The sequence below is a fragment of the Oncorhynchus keta genome, chromosome 15, assembly GCF_023373465.1.
Source record: "Oncorhynchus keta strain PuntledgeMale-10-30-2019 chromosome 15, Oket_V2, whole genome shotgun sequence".
NCBI classification, from domain to species: domain Eukaryota; kingdom Metazoa; phylum Chordata; class Actinopteri; order Salmoniformes; family Salmonidae; genus Oncorhynchus; species Oncorhynchus keta.
Genome location: NC_068435.1, coordinates 24,082,959 through 24,101,371, shown reverse-complemented (window position 1 = coordinate 24,101,371; position 18,413 = coordinate 24,082,959). Strand labels below are relative to the sequence as shown.

Genomic DNA, 18,413 nt, shown 5'->3' with positions numbered 1-18,413 from the left:
ATTAAACATTCAAGTTACCCCTGTACTTTTTCCCTGTCAAAGATTGACTGCACGTGAGAGAGAAATCACTTGGGGAGGGAGGGAGATAGGGAGGAAGAGAAATGTGACAAAATTCAGATGTATAGTGAAAAAAAACATTAACATATCAGAACTGCAATGGCCCTGTAGCAGCAGGCAGATTATTTTCAAGTGCTGTGTATGGGTAATACAAGTTCTGGAATTCTGGGAAGGATTTAAAACTTCCATCTGCTAGTACTCCACATCTCATGTTAGGCCCAGCTATAGTTTTCACAGTTCTGCTGTTTGACACAAAGATTTTTAACTAGGAGTCGGCATGTTAATATATTATATAGAAGACCATGAGAGGCCATATTGTCACTTACCCTTGATTTGGACCCCACTCGTTACGAATACAGAGATGCTTGTGGACCGGGTCCTTCATGTAACCATCTAAGCAGAGACAGTCACCTGCAATGGGAGTATAATAAAACAATGGTATTGTTGAAAAAAAAACAAGTGATGTAATGACACACTGAGCTCCTCCTGGCATGAGGTGAGTATTGTGTTTCCACTATCCCATAAACCCTGTAAGCATACCGCCACAGAGCTACAGGATCTGACACCGTCTGTTGCAGAGATATCCATTTACCTGTCTCCCTAATAGGCCTGTGATTACTTTCTACTTACCAGCAGAATGAACCGACCAAGGCTATGTTCCAAAATGGCAACCTTAATAGTGCACTACTTTTCTTGCACTGTAAAAGAAAATAGGGTGACATTGCAGACGCAGCCCAAGAACTGTGCAGCATGGCCAGCCAGGCTAGTTCCTCTCCAGCAGCCTCGTGATCGGTGCTGCTTATTACAGCCATCAGAAACAGGGGAGCTGCTATTTTCTACTGATGCCTTCTGTCAGCACACAGGAGGAGGGATGTCGCCCTAACCTGATTCAGCCAGATTGATGGGGATGCATCTTGAGAGCAGGGACTAGCTATTCTACTGATGACAGACATGCCCCGAGTGTGTTGTACAGGGGATGGTGAAGGGTTGCCAGACTGAGGGTAATCAGTGTATCTGAGCATTTAATGTACACAACTTGATGAATAACTTATATATTTAATAACTTATGATATATTGAATAACTCATGGTAAGCCTAGCATGTAAACCAGCAGTTGTTTTAGGGGTTTAAACAAGTCTATGCATCAAGTATTCAGAGTATGAATTCCAAATGGGATTCTTTTTTTGAGCTCTTCCGTCAGATTGAGTGGTAATTTACTCCCTTGACAGCTGGTGCATGTATACAAATATGGATTAAGTGAAAGGATGAGTTATACCAATTCGAACTTTCACCAGAGTTAGCTTCAAAATTCAACCAAATACACTCTTAGAATTAGAGATGACTCGAGGAGCCCTGCAGATCCTCAAGTAACCCTTGAGTTCCTCAAGGAACCATTGCAGTCAATAGGTTCATATTTGCACATTTGATTAGCTGAGGGGTTCTATGAGGTACCTTTAATGTTCCAATGTAACAAATAGTTCCTGGAGGAACCTTTTTGCTGGTGCGTGCGGAGCAATATTCATTTATTTCGCTGTTGGATTTGTTGCGCTACCAGACTCAAAACAAGATGAAAATATGTGGTTTTGTCACGTTCTGACCTTTATTTCCTGTGTTTTGTATTTAGTTAGTATGGTCAGGGCGTGAGTTGGGTGGGCAGTCTATGTTTGTTTTTCTATGATTTGGGTATTTCTATGTTTCGGCCTAGTATGGTTCTCAATCAGAGGCAGGTGTCATTAGTTGTCTCTGATTGAGAATCATACTTAGGTAGCCTGGGTTTCACTGTGTGTTTGTGGGTGATTGTTCCTGTCTCTGTCTTTGCACCAGATAGGACTGTTTTGAGTTTTCACATTTGTTGTTTTTTTGTAGTCAGTTGTTCATGTGTACCTTAACGTATTAAAAAGAACCATGGGCAATTACCACGCCGCGTATTGGTCCTCTGATCCGTTTCGCCTCTCCTCTTCGGAAGAAGAGGAGGAAATTAATTAAAGGTTTTCTGCAATGGCTTTATGGGATAGCTAGAAACTTGTAAACAATTACCCATTCCTATATGAGTACTATTTCAATAGCAATGTTGAATAATACAACATTGGCTGCTGTCAAGCCAATTATATTATATGACTGTAGCCTCCGTTTTGATTCTGAAAAGTTTATTGTGATGATAATGATTGTAATATTATGATGATAATTATTAGGTGTTGGCTTAGGTCGCTCGCGAGCTACATAATCTTCAAACTAGCCTAGCTTTTAGCTAGCTTGTTGCTCTGTGTAAGAGTAACATTTATAATATTGTAGCGGCGGCAGCCTATCAGAAGATTGGAGGCATGGGTTTCAGATAGTTGTTTTTGGCCACCTGTGAGAATAAATATAATGCCTGTTCATCAGTTCTATTGTTCTGTTGCATTGATATTAAAGATTAAAGATGAAGCTGGTTTTGAGGCCTTGATAAAGGATACAGAGATGTGCATGTGATTCCAAAGAGACAAATAGCATTTCATTGTTCAGATGGTCATCATTCCAATAAACTGGTGTCAGAAGTGGCATAGCAATGCAGCCAAGCATTGGTGACGAAATGGTGACTATCTGGACAATAGAATGTGACTTAGCTCTTTAGTATCACATACACATACACTGACTGTACAAAACAGAAAACATTTAAGAAAACCTTCCATAACATTGAGTTGCAATCCCCCTTTTGCCCTCAAAACAGCCTCATTTCGTCAGGTCACGGACATGGTGTCTAAAGCGTTCCATAGGGATGCTGGTCCATGTTGACTCCAAAGCTTCCCACAGTTGTGTCAAGTTGGCTGGATGGCCTTCGGGTGGTGGACCATTCTTGATACACACAGGAAACTGTTGAGCGTAAAAATCCCAGGAGCATTGCAGTTCTTGACACAAACCGGAGCACCTGGCACCTATTACCATCCCGTTCAAAGGCACTTAAATCTTTTGTCTTGCCCATTCACTCTCTGAATGGCACACACATACACAATCCATGTATCAATTGTCTCAAGGCTTAAGAATCCTTCTTTAACATGTCTCCTCCCCTTCATCTACACTGATTGAAGTGAATTTAACAAGTGCCATCAATAAGGGATCATAGTTTCACCTGGATTCACCAGGTTAGCCTATGTCATGGAAAGAGCAGGTGTCCTTAATATTTTGTACACTCATTGTAGGTAAAAGGTTATTTTATTAGGTTATTCTTAAATTGTTACAGATTTAATGTTCATTCAGGTAAAACAAAAGCTAAAAAAAGCTCATCAATAATTTCAATAAATCATGTGCAAGCTTAACCTTAACCTAGAAATACAACAGAACACATGAACAGGCATGACATTTACTCTCAAGGGTGTACAAAAATAAGCATCTGAAAGCCACGCTTCTAATCGTCTGATAGGCTGCCAGGTTAGAGAGGTTAGATTTTGTAAATTGTCCCAATACATTAATATTTAAAACGCTCCTGTGATTTTTCAGTGCCACCTTTCACGAGTAAAGAAAATTACGCTACTGTAACAGCGTTCTTCGTTTGTCGAAAGAGAGTCGGACCGAAATGCAGCGTGGTTGTTACTCATGTTCTTTAATGAAGAGAATGACGATACATGAAATAACTAAATAAATACAAAAACAACAAATGGAACGTGAAACCTAATTACAGCCTATCTGGTGAACACTACACAGAGACAGGAACAATCACCCACGAAATACACAGTGAAACCCAGGCTACCTAAATACGGTTCCCCATCAGAGACAACAAGAATCACCTGACTCTGATTGAGAACCGCCTCAGGCAGCCAAGCCTATACTAGACACACCCCTAATCAACCACAATCCCAATGCCTACAAAAACCCCAATACGACAATACAATAAACCCATGTCACACCCTGGCCTGAACAAATAATTAAAGAAAACACAAAATACTAAGACCAAGGCGTGACAGAACCCCCCTCCCCCTCAAAACCATAGGGAGGGTCCGGGTGGGCGTCTGTCCATGGTGGCGGTTCCGGCTCGGGACGTGGACCCCACTCCATTAATGTCATAGTTCCTCCCCTTCGCGTCCTGGGATAATCCACCCTCGCCGCCGACCATGGCCTAATAGTCCTCACCCAGAACCCCACTGAACTGAGGAGCAGCTCGTGACTGAGGGGCAGCTCGGGACTGAGGGGCAGCTCGGGACTGAGGGGCAGCTCGGGACTGTGGGGAAGCTCGGGACTGAGGGGCAGCCCGAGACTGAGGGGCAGCTCGGGACTGAGGGGAATCCCAGTACTGAGAGAAAGCCCAGTACTGAGAGGAAGCGCAGTACTGAGAGGAAGCCCAGTACTGAGATGAAGCTCAGGCAGGTAGTAGGCTCCGGTAGATCCTGGCTGGCTGGCGGATCTGGAAGATTCTGGTTGACTAGCAGATCTGGAAGATTCTGGTTGACTGGCAGATCTGGAAGAATCTGGTTGACTGGCAGATCTAGAAGATAATGGCTGACTGACGGATCTAGCTGCTCTATGCAGACTGACAGCTCTGGCTGCTCCATGCAGACTGGCAACACCTTGCAGACTGGCAGCTCCTTGCAGACTGGGAGCTCCTTGCAGACTGGCAGCTCCTTGCAGACTGACAGCTCCTTGCAGACTGACAGCTCTGGCTGCTCCATGCAGGCTGACAGCTCCTTGCAGACTGACAGCTCCTTGCAGACTGACAGCTCCTTGCAGACTGGCAGCTCTTTGTAGACTGACAACTCTGGCTGCTTCATACAGACTGACAGCTCTGGCTGCTTCATGCAGACTGACAGCTCTGGCTGCTTCATACAGACTGACAGCTCTGACTGCTCCATGCAGGCTGACAGCTCTGACTGCTTCATACAGACTGACAGCTCTGGCTGCTTTATGCAGACTGACAGCTCTGGCTGCTTCATACAGACTGACAGCTCTGACTGCTCCATGCAGTCTGACAGGACCCTGCAGACTGGCAGCTCCTTGCAGACTGACAGCTCCTTGCAGACTGACAGCTCCTTGCAGACTGACAGCTCTGGCTGCTCCATGCAGGCTGACAGCACCCTGCAGATTGGCAGCTCCTTGCAGACTGGCAGCTCTTTGCAGACTGACAGCTCTGGCTGCTTCATGCAGACTGACAACTCTGGCTGCTTCATACAGACTGACAGCTCTGGCTGCTTCATGCAGACTGACAGCTCTGGCTGCTTCATACAGACTGACAGCTCTGACTGCTCCATGCAGGCTGACAGCTCTGACTGCTTCATACAGACTGACAGCTCTGGCTGCTTTATGCAGACTGACAGCTCTGGCTGCTTCATACAGACTGACAGCTCTGACTGCTCCATGCAGTCTGACAGGACCCTGCAGACTGGCAGCTCCTTGCAGACTGACAGCTCCTTGCAGACTGACAGCTCCTTGCAGACTGACAGCTCTGGCTGCTCCATGCAGGCTGACAGCACCCTGCAGATTGGCAGCTCCTTGCAGACTGGCAGCTCTTTGCAGACTGACAGCTCTGGCTGCTTCATGCAGACTGACAACTCTGGCTGCTTCATACAGACTGACAGCTCTGGCTGCTTCATGCAGACTGACAGCTCTGGCTGCTTCATACAGACTGACAGCTCTGACTGCTCCATGCAGGCTGACAGCTCTGACTGCTTCATACAGACTGACAGCTCTGGCTGCTTTATGCAGACTGACAGCTCTGGCTGCTTCATACAGACTGACAGCTCTGACTGCTCCATGCAGGCTGACAGCACCCTGCAGACTGGCAGCTCCTTGCAGACTGACAGCTCCTTGCAGACTGACAGCTCCTTGCAGACTGGCAGCTCTTTGCAGACTGACAGCTCTGGCTGCTTCATGCAGACTGACAGCTCTGGCTGCTTCACGCAGACTGACAGCTCAGGCTGCTCCGAACAGGCAGGAGGCTCCGGCAGCGCTGTAGAGGAGGAAGGCTCTGATAGCGCTGAACAGGCGGGAGACTCCGACAGCGCAGGAGGGAAGGAAGGCTCTGATAGCGCTGAACAGACAGGAGACTCCAGCAGCGCTGTAGAGGAGGAAGGTTCTGATAGCGCTGAACAGGCGGGAGACTCCGACAGCACAGGAGAGGCGAGGCGCACTGTAGGCCTGATGCGTGGTGCTGGCACTGGTGATAGTGGATCGAGGACACGCACAGGAAGCCTGGTGCGGGGAGCTGCTACCGGAGAACTGGTGTGTGGAGGTGGCTCTGTATAGACCGGACCGTGCAGGCGCACTGGAGCTCTTGAGCACCGAGCCTGCCCAACCTTACCTGGCTCGATGCCCACTCTAGCCCGGCCAATACGAAGGGCTGGTATGAACCGCACCGGGCTATGCACCCGCACTGGAAACACTGTGCGCTCCATAGCATAACACGGTGTCTGCCCGGTCTCTCTAGCCCACCGGTAAGCACAGGGAGTTTGCGCAGGTCTCCTACCTGGCATGGCCATACTCCCTTTAAGCCCCCCCCCCCAATAATTTTTTTGGGCTGCTTTTCGGGCTTCCATCCGCGTCGCCGTGCTGCCTCCTCATACCAGCGCCTCTCCGCTTTTTCCGCCTACAGTTCTTCCTTGGGACGGCAATATTATCCAGGCTGAGCCCAGGGTCCTTTTCCGTCTAATATCTCCTCCCAAGTCCAGAAGTCCTTAGATCGCTGCTCCTCACGATTAACAGGGAGAGTTGGCTCAGGTCTGACTCCTGACTCTGTCACTCTCTCCCTGAGCCCTCCCCCAATACATTTTTGGGGGTGACTTTCGGGTTTCTTTCTGCGCCGCCGTGTCTTTCTCTTCGACTCCATTCTCTTATAGCCCTCTTCCCACTGCTCCAGCGAATCCCAGGCGGGCTCCGGCACTCTCTCTGGGTCGACCGCCCACCTGTCTATTTCATCCCACGTCGTATACTCCATACCTCTGCTGTCCATAACGTCCTCCCTTCGCTGCTCCTGCTGCCTGTTACCACACCACTTGGTCTGTGTGTGGTGGGTGATTCTGTAACGGCGTTCTTCGTTTGTCGAAAGAGAGTCGGACCGAAATGCAGCGTGGTTGTTACTCATGTTCTTTAATGAAGAGAATGACGATACATGAAATAACTAAATAAATACAAAAACAACAAACGGAACGTGAAACCTAATTACAGCCTATCTGGTGAACACTACACAGAGACAGGAACAATCACCCACGAAATACACAGTGAAACCCAGGCTACCTAAATACGGTTCCCCATCAGAAACAAGAATCACCTGACTCTGAGTGAGAACCGCCTCAGGCAGCCAAGCCTATACTAGACACACCCCTAATCAACCACGATCCCAATGCCTACAAAAACCCCAATACGACAATACAATAAACCCATGTCACACCCTGACCTGAACAAATAATTAAAGAAAATATAAAATACTAAGACCAAGGCGTGACAGCTACATGTACTAAATAACTTACACTATATATACAAATGTATCTGGACAGCCCTTCCAATTAGTGGATTCGGCTATTTCAGCCACACCCATTGCTGACAGGTGTATAAAAGCGAGCACACAGCCATGCAATCGCCATAGACAAACATTTGCCGTAGAAAGGCCTTACTGAAGAGTTCAGTATATTCCTGCCCTGCTGGAGCTGCCCCGGTCAACTGCAAGTTCTGTTATTATGAAGTGGTAACGTCTAGGAGCAACAACGGCTCAGCCGCAAAGTGGTAAGCCTCGGTTGCAACACTCATATACTTTTGGTAATGTGGTGTATCAATGATGTTTATCCATTATCCCGTCAAATTTTATCAAATTAAAATGTTCAGGTCTGGGGAACATATGTAAACCAGATATAACACAAGTCTGTTAATATGTAATACATGTCCCATATCTTTCAAGGAGAAGCAGAATTTGGCAGTAGACAAGACATAAACAACAGCCTACAGCACCTTCAGCACTCCCCTCACACAAAGGTATGTTTAAAATTCACACACTTTTTTAATGTTTGTAGAACCACAGTTATTGTCAAAACCCATCCCTGTTTTCATCAGTATCTTCTCCCTGAGAAGGATTGGATTGAGCCCGTCTTGTAGCTAGCTAGTAACGAGAACCCTGCAAGAGGGGGATGCAGTACCAGGGGTTACATTAAGAATGCATCATGTGAAAAATACAATGCAATTATTGAGGCATTGCATCAGGCCACTTATTCTAAATTTAATTTTAATGAGAGGGGCTGAAATTACATATTCAATTTCAAGGAATCCAGGCAGTGTGTGTCCCAGTGGTCCAACTTTTGATTCATTTAGGTCTGGCAATTCACACAATACACCAGAGACACCAGTCCGTCTTGAATTATGCATGCAAACATGGAGAGAACTCCTTTTCCCAAAAGTCATTAACATGGGATATGCATTCAATAGTGATCAGTAGCATGGTACATACTTCCTATACTATACTGATCATTTGAGGGATTCAATGACAATCTGCCACTATTCTGTGTATTGATACACAGAATGCCAAAACAAAGATAATTTTTTTTGTGTATACAACAATGGTGAATAATAAAACATTTAAAGAAAATTATAAATTACAACTTAATTTTGTTTGTAAATATGACAGGCTGTACTTTATGTTGATATCAGTTTCCCCTCATTCCCCTCAGTCTGTTTTAATGTAAAAATATATATAGATGTATATACTTTTTTTATTTAACCTTTAAATAACTAGGCAAGTCAGTTAAGAACAAATTCGGATTTACAATGACGGCCTTTATAGCATTACTATATAGCAGGTTTCATTGGTGATAACCAACCCAGTATAATGAAATATCTAGCAGAAAAACATCAACAACACCTGGCAGTATTAATGAATATAAATGAAAGAATATACAGTTGAGGTCGGAAGTTTACATACACCTTAGCCAATTACACTTAAACTTAGTTTTTCACAATTCTTGACATTTAATCCCAGTAAAAATTCCCTGTTTTGGGTCAGTTAGGATCACCACTTTATTTTAAGAATGTGAAATGTCATAATAATAGCAGAAAGAATGATTTAGTTCACATACACTCAATTAGTATTTGGTAGCATTGCCTTTAAATTGTTTAAATTGGGTCAAACGTTCCGGGTAGCCTTCCACAAGCTTCCCACAATAAGTTGGGTGAATTTTGGCCTATTCCTCCTGACAGAGCTGGTGTAACTGAGTCAGGTTTGTAGGCCTCCTCACACATGCTTTTTCAGTTCTGCCCACACATTTTCTATAGGAATGAGGTCAGGGCTTTGTGATGGCCACTCCAATACCTTGACTTTGTTGTCCTTAAGCCATTTTGCCACAACTTTGGAAGTATGCTTGGGGTCATTGTCCATTTGGAAGACCCATTTGCGACCAAGCTATACTGTAACTTCCTGACTGATGTCTTGAGATGTTGCTTCAATATATCCACCTAATTTTCCACCTTCATGATGCCATCTATTTTGTGAAGTGCACCACACCTTCCTGCAGCAAAGCAGCCCCACAACTTGATGCTGCCACCCCTCGCGCCTCACGGTTGGGATGGTGTTCTTCAGCTTGCAAGCATCCCCCTTTTTATTCCAAACATAACGATGGTCATTATGGCCAACCAGTTATATTTTTGTTTCATCAAACCAGAGGACATTTCTCCAAAAAGTACGATCTTAGTGCAGTTGCAAACCATAGTTTGGCTTTTTTATGACGGTTTTGGAGCAGTGGCTTCTTCCTTGCTGAGCGGCCTTTCAGGTTATGTCATGCTAGGACTCAATTTACTGTGGATATAGATACTTTTGTACCTGTTTCCTTCAGCGTCTTCACAGGGTCCTTTGCTGTTGTTCTGGGATTGATTTGCACTTTCCCCACAAAGTACGTTCATCTCTAGGAGACAGAACGCGTCTCCTTCCCAAGCGGTATGACGGCTGCGTGGTCCCATGGTGTTTATACTTGCGTACTATTGTTTGTATAGATGAACATTGTACCTTCAGGCGTTTGGAAATTGCTCCCAATTATGATCCAGACTTGTGGAGGTCTCCAATTTTTTCTTAGGTCTTGGCTGATTTCTTTTGATTTTCCCATGATGTCAAGCAAAGAGGCACTGAGTTTGAAGTTAGGCCTTGAAATACATCCACAGGTACACCTCCAATTGACCCAAATTATGTCAATAAGCCAATCATTTACATTTACATTTAAGTCATTTAGCAGACGCTCTTATCCAGAGCGACTTACAAATTGGTGCATTCACCTTATGACATCCAGTAGAATAGTCACTTTACAATAGTGCATCTAAATCTTAAAGGGGGGTGAGAAGGATTACTTATCCTATCCTAGGTATTCCTTAAAGAGGTGGGGTTTCAAAAGCTTCTAAAGCCATGACATAATTTTCTGGAATTTTCCAAGCTGTTTAAAGCCACAGTCAACTTAGTGTATGTTAACTTCTGACCCACTGGAATTGTGATACAGTGAATTGTAAGTGAAATAATCTGTCTGTAAACAATTGTTGGAAAAATGACTTGTGTCATGCACAAAGTAGATGTCCTAACCGACTTGCCAAAACTATAGTTTGTTAGCAAGAAATGTGTGGAGTGGTTTAAAAACTAGTTTTAATGACTCCAACCTATGTGTATGTAAACTTCCGACTTAAACTGTATGTATATACAGTGCCTTCGGAAAGGAGTCAGACCCATTGGCTTTTCCACATTTTGTTAGGTTACAGTCTTATTCTAAAATGGATTAATCGTTTTTTTCCCTCATCAATCTACACACAACACCCCATAATGACAAAGCAAAAGAAGGTTTTGAAATGTTTGCTAGTTTATTCAAAATAAAAACTGAAATATGACATTTACATAAGTATTAAGACCCTTTACTCAGGACTTTGTTGAAGCACCTTTGGCAGCAATTACAGCCTCGAGTCATATTGGTTATGACACTAAGCTTGGTAAACCTGTATTTGGGGAGCTTCTCCCATTCATCTCTGCAGAATCTCTCAAGCTCTATCAGGTTGGATGGGGAGCGTTGCTGCACAGCTATTTTCAGATCTTTTCAGAGATGTTCGATTGGGTTCAAGTCCGGGCTCTGGCTGGGCAAGTCAAGGACATTCAGAGACTTGTCCCGAAGTAACTCCTGCATTGTCTTGTCTGTGTGCTTAGAGTTGTTGTCCTGTTGGAAGGTGAACCTTCACCCAGTCTGAGGTCCTGAGCGCTCTGGAGCAGGTTTTCATCAAGGATCTCTCTGCACTTTGCTCCGTCACCATAGGGACGCTGCCAGATTCCCTACAGACGTGACACTTGACATTCAGGCCAAAGAGGTAAATCTTGTTTTCATCAGACCAAAGAATCTTGTTTCTCATGGTCTGAGAGTCTTTAGGTGACTCTTGGCAAACTCCAAGCTGCTGTCATGTGCCTTTTACTGAGGAGTGGCTTCCGTCTGGCCACTCTACCATAAAGGCCTGACTGGTGGAGTGCTGCAGAGATGGTTGTCCTTTTGGAAGGTTTTCCTATTTCCGCAGAGGAACTCTAGAGCTCTGTCAGAGTGACCATCGGGTTCTTTGTCACCTACCTAACCAAAGCCCTACTCCCCCGATTGCTCAGTTTGGCCCGGGTGGCCAGCTCTAGGAAGAGAACTGTGTTCTTGGGAACCTTCAATGCTACAGATAATTTTGGTACCCTTCCCCAGATCTGTGCCTCGTCTCAATCCAGTCTTGCAGTTCTACGGACAATTTCTTCAATCTCATGGTTTGGTTTTTGCACTGAAATTCACTGTCAACTTTGGGACCTTATATATACGGGTGTGTGCCTTTCCAAATCATGTCCAATCATTTGAATTTACCACAGGTGGAATCCAATCAAGTTGCAGAAACATCTCAAGGATGATCAATGGAAACAGGATGCACCTGAGTTCCAATTTCGAGTCTCATAACAAAGGGTCTGAATACTTATGTAAATAAGGTATTTCTGTTTTTTAATGTGCTAACATTGTCATTATTGGTTATTGTATGTAGATTGATGAGGAAACCATTTCATTTAATTCATTTTAGAATAAGACTGTGACATTACAAAATGTGGAAAAAGTCAAGGGGTTTGAATACTTTCCGAACTGTATATATATATACATATATCTATATTGTCTAAATGTCTATATTGATCCATGTTACAGTTAATACTGTATGTTGGATGGTCTCCACTTGTAGGTGTAGTATCATACAGGTTACTGTCAAAGTAATGAAACCACTTGAGTAAAGGAGGGATACAAAGTATACTTTAATAATGGAAAAATGTATGTAAAAAAATGTATCACTTGCCACTTTAAACACTGCCACTTAATATAATGTTTACCCTACATTACTCATCTCATATGTACAGTATATACTGTACTCTATACCACCTACTGTATCTTGCCATCTTTATGTAATACATGTATAACTAGCCACTTTACACAATGCCACTTAATGTAATGTTTACATACCCTACATTACTCATCTTATATGTATATACTGTACTTGATACCATCTACTGCATCTTGCCTATGCCGTTCTGTACCATCACTCATTCATATATCTTTATGTACATATTCTTCATCCCTTTACACTTGTGTGTATAAGGTAGTTGTTGTGAAATTGTTAGGTTAGATTACTCGTTGGTTATTACTGCATTGTCGGAACTAGAAGCACAAGCATTTCTCTACACTCGCATTAACATCTGCTAACCATCTGTATGTGACAAATAACATTTGATTTGATTTGAGTTATTGAAAGCAGGTGCTTCCAGACAGGTGTGTTTCCTGAGTTACTGTAATTAAGCAATTGACATCTCATCATGTTTAGGGTACTGTATATGGCTGCCATGGCTATGCCCTCAACCACAGGGCACGAGTGGTCACTGAATGGTTTGACTGTGTTTTCCACCACCATCAACAAAACACCAAAAGATGGAATTTATTGTGAAAGAATGGTGTCGCATCCCTCCAATGGAGTTCCAGACACTTGTAGGATCTATGACGAGGGTCATTGAAGCTGTTATGGCTCGTGGTTGCCCAACCCCCTATTAAGATACTTTATGTTGGTGTTTCCTTTATTTTGGCAGTTACCTGTACTTGCTCAAATAATTGTCCAATGTCTATCATTATTATCTTGTGTATCTATAACTTCAGTTTGAGGTATTTTTAAAGAGTATGTGAACTCAATTATTGAACATAATTGCAAGCTATTTCAAAAGACAGAGAATCGCTTTTCAATCTCATCTCTCGTACCCAGCTGTGTTTGAAAAGAGCTCATTTTACTGTGACTGGCTTTAGATGTAGCTTAATTAAAGTATGACTGTGTCAACATAAACTAGCTGGTGTGGGTGGGGAGGGACAAACTGTTTTGCTGGCAAAGCAGAGCTCTATTGTCAACAACTGGCTGTGGGAGGAAGGTTATTGTTCGGAATAATTATAAAACGGTGCATGCTCATCAAAACGGTAACCAAGTGACAAGTGACAAGTGATGCTGAATCATTTCAATAAACTAATCAATGGACATTCAACCCAATTGAGGATCAAGATACTGGTTCTTACAGTATGGCTATACTGTATACTGTATCAAGGCTTTGCTGCAAAAAACGTTTACTTTCTTTCTATTTCGCTAGCCGCTCTGTCACTCACCTGTGATACAACAAGAAATATATTATTACATTCTGTTTTGCATCTTTCTTGTTTTCTGTACATTCATATACATTTTAGGGCCACTTTGGTAACAAGTGTTTGAATTAATGCATTAAGTGCCATCCTCTGTGGATGCAATGCACATCTTACTGTATTACCCCTTCTACAATTTTTTTTATTCAATTGAATTCAATGTTGAAGTTAAGTGAATGCACACAGATTCAATTTAATTGGTTCCCGGAGTTAGAGTGTGAGAATTGGTGATTATGCAATATAGTACCTGTCTCTGGATCACACTGGTGTTCACAGGGGTCCAGAATGCGGCGGCCACACAGCTCATTGATCCAAGGCCCGCTGGCATTCTGCTGGTAGTATAGCAACACCTGGGCCGGGTTAAGCCAGTCAGACGCATCCAGTTGACTGCCCTGCAGCAAAATGAACCTGGACCCTGAGGACAAGGGAAGGGTTGTTAGAAAACATACTGTTTAAGTACCTACCTGGTCAATTAAAGGTTCAGTACATCAGGAGTTCGATTAACCTTTCTCTTCAACAGTCCATAGAGTACAGATTACAAGGCGGAAAAATAATACATTTTCCGAGTATTATGTTTTCCCCAGATTTAAAAAAGGCAGATAGATGGATAGGACACAATGTTCTGGCAACTAATTTCAATATTTTTGAAGGTGCATATTATACACAGCTGTGGCATAAATATAAGCTTCTCACAGGCAAAAACATGGATTGTTATCAACTTAACCATAATATTACATTAAGTCTGATACGATTGTGTAGACATTTATGGACACGTTCTAAATCGATCTGAGTCCCTGCGATTCAAAAGGAAAATTCACAATATTTCATCTCTTTTCAAAGTTGCTTCCCATGGATGTCTTTTGGAATGATAATTCCACCCGAAGTATCCATAGAATGCAGTGGCGGGTATGAATCAAATTAAAGCCCGGAATGATAGACGAGTAAGGCAAGTCACACTCCAAAATATATCTGCACTGCCAGCTCCCATGATGGAGGAAAAAATGCCAATGAACCAAGAGTGAATAGTTGGCCTGCAGTGATTTTCTGCAGGTGCTAGCTACCCTGAAATTCATTAGCGAGCCAGCCCAAGCACAGAGAAAGTAGAGACAGAAAGAGTGATGATACAGTGGGTGGTCACCACAACCTGGCCTGATTGTGCTTTGATGCTTTGAGGGCACATCTGTTGTGGTCTCACATGGGAAGAGAGAGAGGTGGAATCAGCCTAGTGACATTTCCTCATTTCCGTTTGTCTGGGAGTGCGTTAGCTGGGAGTTATACAGTTATACCCCTGTGGTTTTCAGGAGGGCAGGTGCCTGCCCCTTACCGTCTGCGATGAGGTGCTCGGGCACATGGAGGATGACCCTGACGTTGAGGCCACAGGAGAGGTGTGAGGAGTACACCAGGCCGATCACACAGCTGACAACGCTGATCAAAGTCAGGGTGGTCTTATTGATGGGGCTTCGTGGGGAACCTGCTGGCAAAGAGAAGGACACAGACAACAAAGAGGAAGCACGTGAAGCTGTGACCACACTGTGGCTATGCACCCAAAGGCTCCCTATTCCCTTTATAGTGCACTATTTTTGACAAGGGCTCATGGGGCTCTTGTCAGAAGTAGTGCACTATAAAGGGAATGTAGTGCCATAATAGGGAGTGGGGATGCACCCTTCATTCCCTCTAGCACCTCCACCAAGGGAGTCGCTTACAAACAAGTCATCACTGGGCTGGGCTTACTGCTCATGAAAGGGACCTCTGTATCAAACCGGTAGCTTTGGGAGATTTGACTTGCCAAGTCTCGCTGGTGGGGTGATAAAAGTGTACCTTTGAAGGGTGCCCCCAGCCACCAGCCACCATTATGTGCTGAAGGGGAAAAAAGAAAAGTGCCCAAATGAGAGCATTTCAGAGGTTGTGTTCTTTTCCTTTCCTGCCAACTGCTTGGGTGCAGCGCCACCAGAGTTCATCATTCATTCCTTTTAATGAAGAGTGGGAAGTCTCCTACCTATAGCATGCACAAACACAAACACACACATGCAGACACACCCCAACCCACAACAATTTGGCCTCAAATATAAGAAGCCAATAACAGCCTCCAGCTCTGCTAGAAGTGATTCTTTATCCCTATCCAATGTTATTTGGTTACTGTCCTTCAGGATATATCTTAAAGGCAATCCTTAAAAACCAAATCTCATGATGACACAAAGACTCAAACTTGATCCATTCAAATATTTTATTAAAAGAAGAAGGATTGAAAAGCACATCCCATCATTATGACACTCTCTCTGAACATTTTGTTTTTCAAATCTATAGATCGGTGGTCACCAACCTTTTCTGAGTCAAGATCACTTTTTTAGTCAAAATGCAAGCCGAGATCTACTGCGCAGATTGTTTTTACAACGTGACTTAAAAAACGTAAGCCTATGCAACATGAACCTATTAAAAACAGTACAGTAGCAATGAGGTTTGCACAGTAGGCTATAGGTCCAATACATTATGACTGCATATTGACTATGCTTGAGTTGCCCTGCCAAAGTTGTTCTTCTCAGACCAATTTCAGGTATATAATCACACTGGTAATAGATCATGTGTTGTATTACTTGTGAGGCACAGCTGAGTGAGCATAATAATTTGCTTTCTTTATTTGACTGGACTGATGGTCTGCATCTGATGGTCAGTCTGAGAGGAGGGAGGGAAGGAGGGAGGGAGAAAGCAGCGGTGAGGCTTCCCGTCCCTCCGCTTGCTGAGAAAAGGGGACACAGTCAACCAGCTGATGGCAAAACTCAAGTAGCACTGCATTATTTTTGTCTCATGCACCAATTCATGCTGTTACTCTTATGACCAGAGAAAGTGAAACATTCCTCGATGTTAAAAAAGACGCAAGTCACTAATAATAACAATGCAAGCTTATCGAAACACTTTTGCTATACTCATTCATTGCAGCTGCAGTGCTGGTTGTAGCACGAGTGGATGTAGGCCTAGGGGGAACACACATTTTATGGCTTATAAAAGGGTTGAACAAAGTGTTGACAGTGGTGAACAACAACTTAAACATGAACTTACTCATAAAAACAGCATCTCTTTGCTGTATTCGTTGAGTCTCTCTCTAGTCGTGGTATTAAACGTTTTGAAATCTCACAATATGAACTTCGCTGTGGGCTCGAGGCTTAAGGCTCGAAGAAACTGTGCAGACATTGCGATCTGAGCTATCTAATAGGCCAGAGGTAAGTACTTGATTTGTTTGACCGGTTGGTGACCACTGCTACAGATGATATTGCGTTTCGGCAATATAATTTCAGCTATCCAGATAAAAACACACTAACCAAAAAGAAACAATGTACAGTCTGATCAAATCATCATTTATTTTGATCAGTTTCGCTGTTCAAGTAATGTGCGAGGGAATGTGTAGAAACGCACCTTCTATTCTTAACCTTTTTACTAATTAAAGGTGTTAGTTACTTGCTGTGTTTGTGAGACCTGTGCAGATATCAAAAGCTTAGTTGGTTGGAGGTGCTGTTGCGGATGTTGAGGCAGGGATGCTATGTTTGGCCGTTCAGATGCTTGTAGGCTGACAGCTCAGTGTTAGGGGCATTTGGTTCCCCTACATCATTACTGTACATCACAGCACCAAGGATTTATAGCATGCTCACAAACATACTGTTGCCCCCATGCTGTATTTACAGTTACACAACAACCAGCCAATCGCTTCCTTTACTTCAAACGTTACAACGCTAGACACGCGTTAGGCACATGGCAGAACCGTACACATACTCACACGGGTTAGAACACAACACATTGTTTACAACAACCATGATTACTAGCAAAGAGAGAATGTTTGAATGCATGTCTATTAGTGATGCGCGGGTTGACTCATAAACCACAGTCACCGTGGTTATATCTGCTGGGCAGACGGGTTTAGGGTCATTAAATATTATGTGGTTGGAGGGCGGGTAGAATAAAGAGAAAACAATACCATTGAAATCCATAAATATATCATTCTAGTGCAATTTATATCTATAGGCATTTAGGTTTTTCTTAAATTATTTGAAGCTATCTGGCATTAGTGTATAAGCCTAAGCTTTAGGGCCCTAGCTGTACGCTCACCAAATAGCCTACACGTCAAGCGCCAAATGCTTTTGGGAATAGGCAGAAAATGTTAACATCAATCCACGGAGGCAAAAAGGACAACGTCTGAGTTTATTTAATTCAATATGAGAAAAGCTGTGAAAGGAGAGTTGAAAATAAAGAGAAGGGAGGGACAGAAAAGTAATGTTTGGGAAAGATTAGGTGAAGTAGTAAAAGAGGATGATAGCAGGCTATGTTATGTGTGGTAATTGTGAGGCGCTATAGGCCTACAAATTCTACAGTCACAAGACGGGGACTTCAAATAGGCCTATGGCAAATCAAGGGAACTGTAGCCTAATGGTCAAATGGGTTAAATGGAAACTGAAATCTGGACATTGACTATAGGTCTATAACCTATCCCTTAGCCTTAGTATTAACTCCAGCAGAATTGAGCAATTATTGCAGTTAAAGGATACACCAAATGCAGGCAACATTTTGACTCGGGAACAGGAGTGGAGAAATATGATTTCTTTCTTTCAGCATCTTGCGAGAATGCGAATGCTAGATTAGATGCCATCTGTAGAGGTGCTATCTTTATCAGCATCATAAAAGCTCATATTATTTTAACCATATAGAATATGCATTCAAGCCGAACTGAAAT

The 18,413-nt window shown here is 43.3% G+C and overlaps 1 protein-coding gene across 9 annotated transcripts in view; it reads right to left on the bottom strand.

The window, feature by feature from the left end:
* LOC118394640 (astrotactin-1) overlaps positions 1-18,413 on the bottom strand; it is a 273,688-nt gene that overhangs the window by 184,123 nt on the left and 71,152 nt on the right. For 5 of the 9 annotated variants that reach the window (XM_035788061.2, XM_035788064.2, XM_035788065.2 and 2 more), the window contains exons 6-8: positions 15,021-15,170; positions 13,944-14,111; positions 384-468 (exon numbers count right to left, since the gene is read on the bottom strand). In XM_035788061.2, coding sequence (XP_035643954.1) covers positions 384-468; positions 13,944-14,111; positions 15,021-15,170 — 403 coding nt within the window. The remainder of the gene's footprint in view (positions 1-383; positions 469-13,943; positions 14,112-15,020; positions 15,171-18,413) is intronic. The other 4 variants (XM_035788062.2, XM_035788066.2, XM_035788068.2 and 1 more) reach the window with 1 other exon arrangement.